Here is a 13875-nt window from a genome sequence, read left to right as displayed (position 1 = left end):
TACAAGGTGTTCTCTGACAGACAGCCGCTCCACATGGCTGTCCTCCCGGCATGCCCCGCGCAGGTGAAGGCCCCCGAACGGCGTCGCTGTCTCTAAGGAAAGTTCCCACGTCCGACACTCAAGTTGGAAGGGGAGGAGTTATAATGTCGAGGGGGCGGGGCCGCAGGCGACGTGCGCGGGCCGTGTGTAGGTATGCGCCGCCGTGCACGCGCCTGTGTTTTCCCAGCGTTACGTCACGTGACAGGACGAGCTGGTCGCTGCTGGCCTCTCGCGTTCTGTCCGCGTCGTTACCGAAGGATGTCCCGGGGCCGATTACTGGAGTAGAGGTCTTCATCGCCGCTGAGATTGGGCCGAAACCGCTGGACGACACGGCGACTCGCGGGGGCCAGGTGCGCGCAGATTCCCCCGGTGATGGCCTCCGGGTGTCGGTGACACGCCCGGGCGTCGGTAAGGGGGACTGCGGCCTGGGAGCTCAGGCACTTCACGGTACCCCGGGCGCAACGGCTCCTCCTCCTTCCTCCTCGTCAGGCGGGGACTGCTGCTGGTGGAGGATGTCGGGCCGCCGCTGCGCCGGGGCCTCGGGCTCGGCTGCCTCTCACGGAGATACCGGGGGGAGCGGGGAGCCGGCCCGGGAGCTGTTCGAAGCCTGTAGGAACGGAGACGTGGAGCGGGTGAGGAAGCTGGTGACCGGCGACAAGGTGAACAGCAGGGACACGGCGGGCAGGAGGTCCACCCCGCTGCACTTCGCTGCAGGTAAGACATTGCGGGGGTCCGGGCTGTGGCGGCGGCGGCTCTCACTGGTCTCTCAGCCGCTCAGGATTGTGGTAAAGCTGGCTGCCACGTGCCGGTCCTGTTGGTTGTCACCTGGCGTCCAGACGCCTTTAGGGGACTTCCACACTTGTGGCAGAGGATTCACAAACCGATGGCATTTGTCAGGCGGATGCGGATCTGTCTGACAAATGCATTGAAATACCGGATCCGTCTCTCCAGTGTCATCCGGAAAAACGGATCCGGTATTAAAGGGTGTTTCCGGTGTTTAAACTGATGATCTATCCTCTGGATAGATCATCAGCATCTGATCGGCGGGGGTCCGACACCCGGGACCCCCGCTGATCAGCAGTTTGAGGAGGCAGCGCCGCGGCCTTCTCACTGTTTACCACTGGCCCAGTGCCGTCACGACTTGTAGCAACTGGCCAGGGCGGGCTAAGCTCCATTAACTTTAATGGTGCCTTCTCAAACAGCTGATCAGCGGGCGTCCCGGGTGTCGGACCCCCGTCGATCAGATGCTGATGATCTATCCTGAGGATAGATCATCAGTTTCAACAAACTGCAGAACCCCTTTAATTTTTTTGCACATGCACTGACCGGATCCGGCATTGTGTTCCGGCAAAACAGATGCGGTTTTCCGGTCTGCGCATCAGCAGACCTTTAAAAATGCAAAAAAAAAAATATTACCAGATCTGTTTTTCCAGATGACACAACGGAGAGACGGATCTGGTATTTCAATGCATTTGTCAGATGGATCCACATCCGTTTGCATCAGAATTGCCTGGAATCCTCTGCCACAGGTGTGAAAGTACCCTTCGCTATTCGCTCACTGCGGCTCCGGTCATGTGTGCTGGCTCCCGCGTACCCATCTTCCAGTCCCCGATCTGCTTCGCTGCAGCCATCCGCTGGCTTCAGTGGTGACTTGTCCGTGGCAGAGCTAGTGTGCAGGGGAGCAGATATGTATGAAGCTTTCAGTGGCAGCGGTAGGATGAGGGCATCACTTAAAGGGGTTGTCTCAGCCGAGACATTGGTGGCATATCGCTATAGCTGCCACACCTATTTCTAGAATGGAGCCCCCAAAGTAAACGAGAACACCTGGCACCTGGGCCGCCCTCCATTCATTTCTATGGGACTGCTGAAAGAAGCCATGTGCTGGTTCGGCTATATCCAACAGTCCCATAGAAGTGAATACAGCGGTGGACGCGCTTGCGCTGTGCGCTCCCCATTCATTTCTGTTTGAGCACACTTGCACAGCAATTTCTGGAGCTGCCGTAACAGTGAACTGAAAGCATGCTGCGCATGTGCGGAGATAGGCGAGAGGGTCCCACCTCTGGGACCTGCATTTGTCTGTATTCGGTGGCCTATCCTAGCGATATGCTGTGTCCCGGGCGATAAAACGCCTCTTTATAAAGGGATCTCTCCTGTGTCTCGCTGTCATCTCTCTCTGCTCCCGCTCACTTCACTGCCATCCCCTGGCATGTGCTGTACACTGCCCGTCAGTGAACTGACTGCCTGGGCCTGGCAGTGAAGTGAGTGGGCGCAGGATTTCAGGGAGCAGAGAAGGTGACTCGAGCACACGGGGCTGTCCTACAGTGAGACATGGGATGAGCGATCAATAAACTCTCTGGGGGTCTGACAGCTGGGCCCCCCACCGATCCGCTGAACGAAACGTCCAAACTTGGCACAACCCCTTTAAGTAAAGACGCGTTTAGATGCTGCGAGGAGCAGCTGATTGTCTTGAAGGAAGCATTCCTTCCCAAAAATTGGCTGCTCAAGGTGAAGGCTGCAGAGATCTCTTCCACAGTATGAGGACGAGCGCTGGCTGCAGAGGCGGTTTAGACTGCGCGATCTGCTGCCCGGGAGCAGTGATTGAGGCGTCCGCGCCTCCGATCATTTCACCTGATGAACGAGTGTTCTTCACTGTGTGATCTGCGGCAGATTGTCGAGAACGAGCGTTTGTAGGAACATTTGCACCGGATATTTACATCCAGCTGAGCCGATGTTTTCCTCAAGGTCTCTGTCCCAAAACTGGTGACAGATTCTGCGTTTTCTGTTGGCCACAAACACTGCGGTCTGAGAACATGGAATGTACAGTGCAAGCATTCTGGTAAATATACTGTACGTTACATCAGAGACCAGCGCGTGGCCTCCTCGATCTGATGCAGGTTTGACCTTCTGGCTCGTGGACCTCCAGAAGATACCCCAGAAGTATTAAGAGGCCCTTTCGTCTTAAGTCAGGCACATCTCACTCCAACCAGAACTACGTTAAAGGGGTTTTCTGAGTTTTTTTTTTTTATACTGATGGCCTATCTTCAGTATCTGGTCAGTAGGGGTCCGGCACCCGGGCCAGGACCCCGGCCGATCAGCTGTTAGAGAAGGCACCGACGATCCTGTGAGCTCCACGGCCTTCTCTCTGCTTTCCACAGGACAGTGACAACATGTTCATCAGTCACGTGGCCTAGGAGCGGCTCAGTCCCGCAGAGGTGAATGGGGCCGAGCTGCAATACAAAGCACAGCTTCTATACAATGCACGGCGCAGTCCTTGGTGCGCTGCGAGAAGGAGCGCTGGTGCCGTCTGATCGGCGGGAGTCCAGGGTGTCAGACCCCTCCTGATTAGATACTGATAAAAATCTTGAAAAACTCTTAATCGGCCATCTTAGGCTACTTTCACACTGGCGTTTTGACTTTCCGTTTGTGAGATCCGTTTCAGGGCTCCCACACGCGGTCCAAAACGGATCAGTTTTGCCCTAATGCATTCTGAATGGAAAAGGATCCGCTCAGAATGCATCAGTTTGCCTCCGTTCAGTCTCTATTCCGTCTGATAAAACTGAGCCAAACGGATCCGACCTGACACACAATGTAAGTCAATGGGGACGGATCCGTTTTCACTGACACAATCTGGCACAATAGAAAACGGATCCGTCCCCATTGACTTTCAATGGTGTTCAAGACGGATCCGTCTTTTCTATGTTAAAGATAATACAAACGGATGTATTATCTGAACGGATCCGCACAAAACACGTGTGAAAGTAGCCTAAGACTACCCTATGACACGCAGCACGCTCTGGGTGTTTTGTTTCCTGGCATATCCCCATCGGCTTCTCTATGGAACTTGAAAAGGACCTGACATAGCGAGTCTGCAGCAGAGTCCGCATCAAAGCCGATTTTTGCAGTGGTTTTTGGCGCGGATTTGCTGCAGCCTTCGCACTACTTGTAGGCACTGATTTGAAGAGGTCTCTACTCCGGACATGACTTGTTTTAGTAAATGCTTGTATTGCCCACTATATAACAATCTGCAGCATGTCTTAGACCTGGGCATTGTGCTGTTACTCTATTATTCCTCCTTGAGATTCATACATAATTCTACAACTGATCCAAAGTGGAGAAAAAGCAGCGGCGCTCACCATATATCACACTTTATTCTTTAAAAAGTATATTGGACATATGTTGCCTGGACTTCATTGGTTGAGCACGTCTGACGGGCCGCTCCAGTAGATTGTGTGCTCACGTGGCAGTGTCGGCTTTACTTTCCTATGTTGGCCTAATTTAATAACTAGGTGTTGCCCATAAATCCTTTAAGTCTGGGTTCACGCAGTTTTTTTTTTTTATTAGTTTTTTTTTACTGTTTTGGAAAGCAGTAGAAAACTCATATGAAACACTGATTTTGTGATGTTTTTATTGACCGCAAAGCTTTTTTGAGAAAAAAAAAAAAGTGCAACCACTAATCGCAGGACAATATGCAGTGTGTGAACCCAGCCTAAGGGCTCCCTCATGAGAGCGATGCTCTTGTCCTAGTGTAGAGGATACAGAAGACGGACTGAACACTGTCACGGTAGTCAGTGGGTCAATTCATGTGTCCATACAGTCAGGTCCATAATTATTGGGACATTGACACAATCCTAACATTTTTGGCTCTATACACCACCACAATGGATATAAAATGAAACAAACAAGATGTGCTTTACCTGCAGACTGTCAGCTTTAATTTGAGGGTATTTACTAGGGATGTCCCGATACCAGTATCGGTATCGGGACCGATACCGGGCATTTGCACGAGTACATGTACTCGTGCAAATGTCCCCGATACCACTGCCGATACCTGTGCGCCGCTTCTATGTGTCTGTGTCCGTCCGCGGCCTGCCCTGCATCTCGCACAGCTAAGGCCTCTTTCACACTTGCGTTGTTGGGATCCGGCATGCACTTCCGTTGCCGGAGGTGCCTGCCGGATCCGGAAAAACGCAAGTGTACTGAAAGCATTTGAAGACGGAACCGTCTTCCAAATGCTTTCAGTGTTACTATGGCACCCAGGACGCTATTAAAGTCCTGGCTGCCATAGTAGTAGTGGGGAGCGGGGGAGCGGTATACTTACAGTCCGTGCGGCTCCCGGGGCGCTCCAGAATGACGTCAGAGCGCCCCATGCGCATGGATGACGTGATCCATGCAATCACGTGATCCATGCGCTTGGGGCGCCCTGACGTCACTCTGGAGCGCCCGGGGAGCCGCACGGACGGTAAGTACACTGCTCCCCCGCTCCCCACTACACTTTACCATGGCTGTCAGGACTTTAGCGTCCCGGCAGCCATGGTAACCACTCTGAAAAAGCTAAATGTCGGCTCCGGCAATGCGCCGAAACGACGTTTAGCTTAAGGCCGGATCCGGATCAATGCCTTCCAATGGGCATTAATTCCGGATCCGGCCTTGCGGCAAGTGTTCCGGATTTTTGGCCGGAGCAAAAAGCGCAGCATGCTGCGGTATTTTCTCCGGCCAACAAACGTTCCGTACCGGAACTGAAGACATCCTGATGCATCCTGAACGGATTACTCTCCATTCAGAATGCATTAGGATAATCCGGATAATTAGGCAGTGTAATAGGAGCCTACAGTGGAAGCTAGCCCCGCCCCTCCCCGCCCTCCAACCAATCAGTGGCAACCAGCACTGACTCACAGCACAGGGAGCGTAGTGCAGGGACTCAGAGAATCGTCTGACAGTTTATTAGTTAAAAGAATCCAATGAGTCACAGACTGTGTCACCGAGTCCCTGCCAGGCTTCCTGCTCTGCGGCTCCCTAGTCCGTCCGGGGGGAAGGGGGGGCATTATTAGCATAGCATGTAGTGGAGCTGTGTGTGTACAGGGTGCATGTAGCAGAGCAGGAAGTCTGGCAGGGACTCGGTGACAGTCTCTGACTCATTCGATTCTTTTAACTAATAAACTCAGACGATTCCCTGAGTCCCTGCAATAACTATACATTGTAATTACATCAGTCTGCTCCACTGCATTCACTGCAGCAGAGCTGTGTTTGCCAGGAGCGAGTCCCTCTAAAGGTGATAGTGTCTGTCTTCTAAGGCCCTGGTCCTTCCCTTCCTGCCTGCAAGCTGCACATTGATCTCTAAAAGCAGGTATTAGGGCAAGAAGAAATATACATTACTGTATGATGGCCACAAGACTATTATACTGAGGAGGGGGGCTTCAAAAATTGTTGTCCTGACTCCTTACAGTAGCGTCTCCTTGTGGCCGCCCCCATACAGTGTAATGTCTCCTTGTGGCAGCCCCCATACAGTGTAACGTCTCCTTGTGGCCCCCATACAGTGTAACGTCTCCTTGTGGCCCCCATACAGTGTAACGTCTCCTTGTGGCCCCCATACAGTGTAACGTCTCCTTGTGGCCCCCATACAGTGTAACGTCTCCTTGTGGCCCCCATACAGTGTAACGTCTCCTTGTGGCCCCCATACAGTGTAACGTCTCCTTGTGGCTGCCCCCATACAGTGTAACGTCTCCTTGTGGCCCCCATACAGTATAACGTCTCCTTGTGGCTGCCCCCCATACAGTGTAACGTCTCCTTGTGGCTGCCCCCCATACAGTGTAACGTCTCCTTGTGGCTGCCCCCCATACAGTGTAACGTCTCCTTGTGGCTTCCCCCATACAGTATAACGTCTCCTTGTGGCCCCCCCCCCATACAGTATAACGTCTCCTTGTGGCTGTCCCCATACAGTATAATGTCTCCTTGTGGCTGCCCCCATACAGTATAACGTCTCCTTGTGGCTGACCCCATACAGTATAACGTCTCCTTGTGGCTGCCCCCATACAGTGTAACGTCTCCTTGTGGCTGCCCCCATACAGTGTAACGTCTCCTTGTGGCTGCCCCCCATACAGTGTAACGTCTCCTTGTGGCTGCCCCCATACAGTGTAACGTCTCCTTGGAATGTTATAGTTCTGTTTTTGGGCCTTTTGGTTGGTCAGTGGTCAGAAAATACATGTGTGTGTATTTTATTGTTAAAATTAGTATCGGTAATTGGTATCGGTGAGTACTTAAATAAAAGTATCGGTACTCAGTCTTAAAAAAATGGTATTGGGACATCCCTAGTATTTACATCTAAATCAGGTGAACGGTGTAGGAATTACAACAGTTTGCATATGTGCCTCCCACTTGTTAAGGGACCAAAAGTAATGGGACAGAATAATAATCATAAATCAAACGTTCACTTTTTAATACTTGGTTGCAAATCCTTTTCAGGCTGTAATTGACTGCAGTCTGGAACGCATAGACATCACCAGACGCTGGGTTTCATCCCTGGTGATGCTCTGCCAGGCCTCTACTGCAACTGTCTTCAGTTCCTGCTTGTTCTTGGGGCATTTTCCCTTCAGTTTTGTCTTTAGCAAGTGACATGCATGCTCAATCGGATTCAGGTGAGGTGATTGACTTGGCCATTGCATAACATTCCACTTCTTTCCCTTAAACTCTTTGGTTGCTTTTGCAGTATGCTTTGGGTCATTGTCTATCTGCACTGTGAAGCGTCGTCCAATGAGTTCTGAAGCATTTGGCTGAATATGAGCCGATAATATTGCCCGAAACACTTCAGAATTCATCCTGCTGCTTTTGTCAGCAGTCACATCATCAATAAATACAAGAGAACCAGTTCCATTGGCAGCCATACATGCCCAAGCCATGACACTACCACCACCATGCTTCACTGATGAGGTGGTATGCTTAGGATCATGAGCAGTTCCTTTCCTTCTCCATACTCTTCTCTTCCCATCATTCTGGTACAAGTTGATCTTGGTCACATCTGTCCATAGGATGTTGTTCCAGAACTGTGAAGGCTTTTTTAGATGTCGTTTGACAAACTCTAATCTGGCCTTCCTGTTTTTGAGGCTCACCAATGGTTTACATCTTGTGGTGAACCCTCTGTAGTCACTCTGGCGAAGCCTTCTCTTGATTGTTGATTTTGACACACATACACCTACCTCCTGGAGAGTGTTCTTGATCTGGCCAACTGTTGTGAAGGGCGTTTTCTTCACCAGGGAAAGAATTCATCGGTCATCCACTACAGTTGTTTTCCGTGGTCTGCCAGGTCTTTTTAAGAATGTTCCAAACATTTGTTTTGGCCACACCTAATGTTTTTGCTATCTCTCTGATGGGTTTGTTTTGTTTTTTCAGCCTAATGATGGCTTTCTTCACTGATAGTGACAGCTCTTTGGATCTCATTTTGAGAGTTGACAGCAACAGATTCCAAATGCAAATAGCAGACTTGAAATGAACTCTGGACCTTTTATCTGCTCATTGTAATTGGGATAATGAGGGAATAACACACACCTGATCCTGGGAGGATCACCAGACATGAAGGAAAGTGAAAAAAAATCTAAGTCAAGTTTGCCTTGCAAATGATAGGAAAAAAGCAGACGCGCAGACACGGATGACAATCTTGTGTGCCTCCGTGTTTTTTCACGGACCCATTGACTTGAATGGGTCCGCGAACCGTTGTCCGTGAAAAAAATAGGACAGGTCATATTTTTTGGATGGACTGGAAACACGGATCATGGACGCGGATGACAAACGGTGCATTATCCGAGTTTTCAACGGACCCATTGAAAGTCAATGGGTGCGCAGGAAAACGGAACAACGGACACGGAACACAACAACGGTCGTGTGCATGAGGCCTAAAGCTGACAGTCTGCAGTTAAAGCACATCTTGTTCGTTTCATTTCTAATCCATTGTGGTGGTGTATAGAGCCAAAAATGTTAGAATTGTGTCCATGTCCCAATATTTATGGACCTGACTGGAGGTCCATGCAAAAACAAATCAGAATATGCAGTATTTTGATCCGATTTGTGCAATGGGTCTTTGAAAAAAAAATGGACTGCACACGGACGCCATCTTTGTGTGTATCATGGATTATTTCTAAGACACGAAAAGAAGTGAAAGCGCTAATTCCATGGAAATAACAAATAGAGACGATACAAATTCCACACTGTTATTAAAAATGCAATAAAACTTTTTTCCCCACATGTCATGTATATTATTGGGGCCATTTATCAAACTGGTGTAAAGAACTGGCTCAGTTGCCCATAGCAACCAATCAGATTCCACCTTTTGGACAGCTCCTTTGGAAAATGAAAGGTGGAATCTGGTTGCTATGGGCAACTGAGCCAGTTCTTTACCAGTTTTACCAGTTCTTTACAGTTGCATTTTTTTCTCCATCCCATCAGTGGTAATGGCTGTTCTCGTTTGCAAAACGGACGTGTTCTCTATAATTTTCAGATGCGGAGGGCACATGGTTGACATCCGTGTGCTGTCTGTCTTTTTGCGAACCTATAGAAAAGAAGGGGTCCACGTGCAATCTGCAAAAAAATGCGAATCGGAACACGGATGCAAAATACGGGGTAAGGGCATGAGGCGTAAGCAGAACGGAAATCAAAGTCTGAATTGTTCTATAGAACACGAAGCCTCTTTCACACGAGCAAATTTTCTGTCCAGATGCGTGTAATGAATGCACAGCACCCGGACTGAATCCTGGCCCATTCATTTCAGTGGGTGCACGGTGTACCCGCATCATGCTTTTGTTCTGGAAAAATCCCCAAATTTCTATATTGTAAGTTTTTCTTGCTGCTCTGGGTCCATAGAAGTGAAAGGGGTAAGCGTGAAAAACGGAAGGCGTCCGGATGCAATGCATTTTTCACTAATGATTGCTAGGAGATGTAGATTGTTCTTCAGTTTTTCTTCCTGCTAGTTAAACCGCATGCGATCTGACTGAAAACACGAACACACTGGACGCAATTGCAGATAAAACTGATTGAACTTAAAAAAAAAAAAAAAAAAAACACATCAGTTTTTCTATGAACAGATCCTGACACAATCCGTATCGCTCGTGCGAAAGGCGCCTCACAGAGCCGCAACTACCACCTTGGATTTAGGGAGTGGAGCTGTGTAACGATGGGCAGCTCCTGTAATTCAGAGGGTGTCATTCATAAATGCTTACTTGGAATTTTCCGGATGCTGTGAAGTCACCTTTGGTGGCTCTTCATTACATCAAGGATAATGTATTAGTCTCAGATGGCCGTCATGGGGCAGTCACACTTTGTGATGGAAATACGGAGCCTCTTACCTTTCTTTGTGTTGAGTAAATATAGTTTCCTTCCAAGAAATTTCATTCCTTTTTTGTTTAGTTTTTTAAGGCTGAACGGCAGGTTAAAGGGGTTCTGCACTTTCAGATAGATCATCAGCTTCTGATCGGCCGTGGTCCGACACGCGGGACCCCCGCCGATCAGCTGTTTGAGAAGGCAGCGGCGCTTCAGCAGCGCCGCGGCCTTCTCACTGGTTACCGCCGGCGTCACGACTTGTATCAACTAGTGTGGGCGGGGCTAAGCTCTGTTCAAGTGAATGGAGCTTAGCCCCGCCCACGCTAGTTGATACTAGTCGTGACGTCAGTGGGCCGGCGGTAAACAGTGAGAAGGCCGCGGCGCTGCTGGAGCACCGCTGCCTTCTCAAACAGCTGATCGGCGGGGGTCCCGGGTGTCGGACCCCGGCCGATCAGAAGCTGATGATCTATCCAGAGGATAGATCATCAGTTAAATGAAAGTGCAGAATCCCTTTAAGTAGACTGGTATCTCGGACTTGCTCTGAAGGCTATAGCCTTAACAATAAGATCTCTACTTTAAGGGTTATCCAGGTATTTAACGTGTTTTAAAACACTGCTCAGCTCGCTTGAAGACGGGGCATGTCTCAGCTCTCCCTATCACAGCTCAGGAGGCAGTTGAAGGCTGACACGGAGCATGTGCGACCTTCTCAGTGAGCGGGACAAAGAAATAAGAAAAAAACAAACACAGTAGGTGGCGAGTTATCTTCTGAAAGTTAAATGCAAAATGCTATCTCTCAGAAAAAGAGAGCGTCTCCCCAGTGACACCTTTCGGAAGTGGCTCTGTGTGAACCGAGGTCCAACTTAAAGGATAACTGTCACACTTAGACCCTAATTTCAATTTTCATATATGTAGTTACTAATAACATGATATTCCAGAATCAGTTACTATTAGACTGACTTACCCCATATTTAATAAGATTCAGCCCTTAGCAACCAGTCTGCATAAAACTGCAATTTCACTATTCAGTTAAGATGGCCGCCACTGCCCTCACCCTGAGGCTAATCCCGCCTGCCCTCACTAGCCAGTAACAATAGCCCCCCAAAAGTGTCAGTAACCAGAGCCCTCCCCCCTAAAGGGTTAATCTCCTGCAGCACAGAGGGGTCCTCTTACCACATGTTGCTTTCATTTATACACTGAGCAGATGGCAGATCTCCCTTCCCTGGTCTGCGCTGCTCTAACTCTGCATTCTCCAGCTCTGCTGAGTGAGGGAGCATCTGCCAAGCGCAGGGACAGGGAGAAGTGCACACAGCCCAGGCACTGTTATCAGCTGCTGGGGAGGACCTGGCTTTAATCATTTACTTACAGTCCCTGGCTGTCAGTAATGTGACACTGCACGCAGCCTGCTTCTACGTGTTCCGTCTATCAACAGATAGACGGACCATGCCTAGCAACCCTATTTTAAGCACAGGTAAAAATAGGCAGTACAGGGAACAAAAATGTGGAATTAAGGGGTAATTGAATACACAGTGAAAAGTTTAAATAGGGCCACGAAGGTGATATTAATCGCCACAATCCAATAACTAAAAAAAAATAAAAAATACGACAGTTATCCTTTTAACAAGCCTTGGAACGTGACATGGGATAATAGGAAAGCCACATATCTGTCCGCAGACAACTGTTTCGGAGTGTTTACCTCTCGTCGGCACGAAGTAGGATTCTTTGTGGGTGGATATTTGGTTTGGCTATGTTCTCTTGTCATGTTCCAAGGCTTGCTAAAAAGTCAGACTTTGACACATAGGGAGCCACTTTGAACAGGTCTCACCAGTGACGCTCTTGTTTTTTTTTTCCCCAGCATTTTACTTTCCTATGGAGCATTTCCACTGAGTCTCCATACGTAGCTAGTTTTCCAGTTCCTATCCCGGACCTTGATGACACATCGCTAGAATATGCCATGAGTGTCTGAGGAGTGCAGGTCCCACCTCTTTCTCCAGAATGGGGCCCCCGAAGTGGAGGGAGAGCGTACTGCACAAGCGTGGCCCCCTTCCTTTCTCTGCTATGGGAGTTCCGAAAATAGCGGAGCACTAGGTTGGTTGGCCATTTCTGACAGTCCCATACCAGCGAATGAAGAGGCGGCCGCGCTTGCGTGGTGCGGTCTTCATTCATTCTGCTGTTTTCTGAACTCCTATAGCAGTGAATGGAAAGCAAGTTGCTCAATCGCGGTGCCCTGTCCTTCACTTCAGGGGCCCCGTTCTGGAGCTAGATGTGTGTCCCACCCTGTCTGACATTGATGGTACATCGTGATAAGCCGTCAATGTCCCGGATGGAACACCTTTAGGCCTAGACCTGTGAAAGGCAAGTCAATCAGTATATCTGAGTTGCTGAAATGCCACTAAAATCAATCCCCGGAGGTTTTTCTTTGTGCTGAATATGTTTCCGTTTATTGTTACTTTCGAGCTGTGACCTGTTTTATGCCGCCTACTCCAGATACTACCAAGATACACTGAACGAGAGAGACTAAAATCACGTGGGGGTTGTAGAATTCTTGTTCATGATGATTTTTCTCTAAGGCCTATTTGGGCTCCTCCACACGATCCTATGTGTTTTGCGGAACGCACACGGCAAGGCCTATGACAGAAATCCCTATTTTGTGTCTGCATTTGCGGACAAGAATAGGGCATGCTCTTTTTTTCTGGGGCCGCGGACCGGACCAGAGTGTGCTGTCTGCATCTCTTGCGGCCCCATTGAAATGAATGCAGACCCATAAATACGGTCGTGTGAATGTACCCTTATACACTTGCATTTTTCACTGAAGTGTGTGATACGCATTTTCTGCAGACAGCACACATACCATTAGACAGCGCTCCAGATGGTGACCAAAACGGTCGCCAATGTGCCTTAAAGTTTAGGACTTAATATGTCTGTTCACACATCAGTATTTTTTTTCTGACTATGGTTAAGTGCAGTGATGGCCAGTTCGCATTGTTTGCCCGCGAACATATGCGGGCTGCCATCTTTTTTTCACAAGTCCTCGATTTTCACGCACCCACTGACTTCAACGGGCGTGTTTGGTCAACATCATGGGCCAAAGTAGTGCATGTCTAGGAGATTTCTTTATTTTTTTCACTTAACCAGTGATGGCCAGTTCGCATTGTTTGCCCGCGAACATATGCGGGCTGCCATCTTTTCTCACAAGTCCGACGAGGCACAGGTAAGCCCTTACCTGTGCCTGTGCCGCGAGCCGGTCTGAAAACGAGTGCGGTCTCCGGGAGCAGGCAGTTCCGAGAACAGCCTGATGAAGGCCCCCGGTGGCTGTTCTCGGAACTGCCTGCTCCCGCTGACCGCACTTGTTTTCAGACCGGCTCACGCACAGGCACAGGTAAGGGCTTACCTGTGCCTCGCCGGACTTGTGAGAAAAGATGGCAGCCCGCATATGTTCGCGGGCAAACAATGCGAACTGGCCATCACTGGTTAAGTGAAAAAAATAAAGAAATCTCCTAGACATGCACTACTTTGGCCCATGATGTTGACCAAACACGCCCGTTGAAGTCAGTGGGTGCGTGAAAATCGAGGACACAACACGGAGGGCGCCCATGTTTGGTCTGTTTTTCACGGACCACTGAGAGGAGTTGCTTTTGCAATTAAAGGGGTTCAAACAGACATCAAAAGATCAAACGGACACTGAAATGAGAGCGAGGCCTAAGGCCTTATGCGCACAACCATGTTTTGTATCCCTGTCCAGTCCACATATTTTTG

At 49.4% G+C, this 13875-nt stretch overlaps 1 protein-coding gene across 2 annotated transcripts in view; it reads left to right on the top strand.

The window, feature by feature from the left end:
• Nucleotides 1–20: 20 nt before the first annotated feature.
• The window catches only part of TNKS2 (tankyrase 2), an 89698-nt gene continuing 75843 nt past the window's right edge, over nucleotides 21–13875 (top strand). For both annotated transcript variants that reach the window (XM_040438155.1, XM_040438152.1), the window contains exon 1: nucleotides 21–753. In XM_040438155.1, coding sequence (XP_040294089.1) covers nucleotides 51–753 — 703 coding nt within the window. In that variant the 5' untranslated portion in view covers nucleotides 21–50. The remainder of the gene's footprint in view (nucleotides 754–13875) is intronic.

This window comes from Bufo bufo, chromosome 6 (assembly GCF_905171765.1).
Source record: "Bufo bufo chromosome 6, aBufBuf1.1, whole genome shotgun sequence".
Lineage (NCBI taxonomy): Eukaryota > Metazoa > Chordata > Amphibia > Anura > Bufonidae > Bufo > Bufo bufo.
Note: the sequence above shows the minus strand (reverse complement) of the source record. Positions and strands in the feature narration are given on the sequence as shown.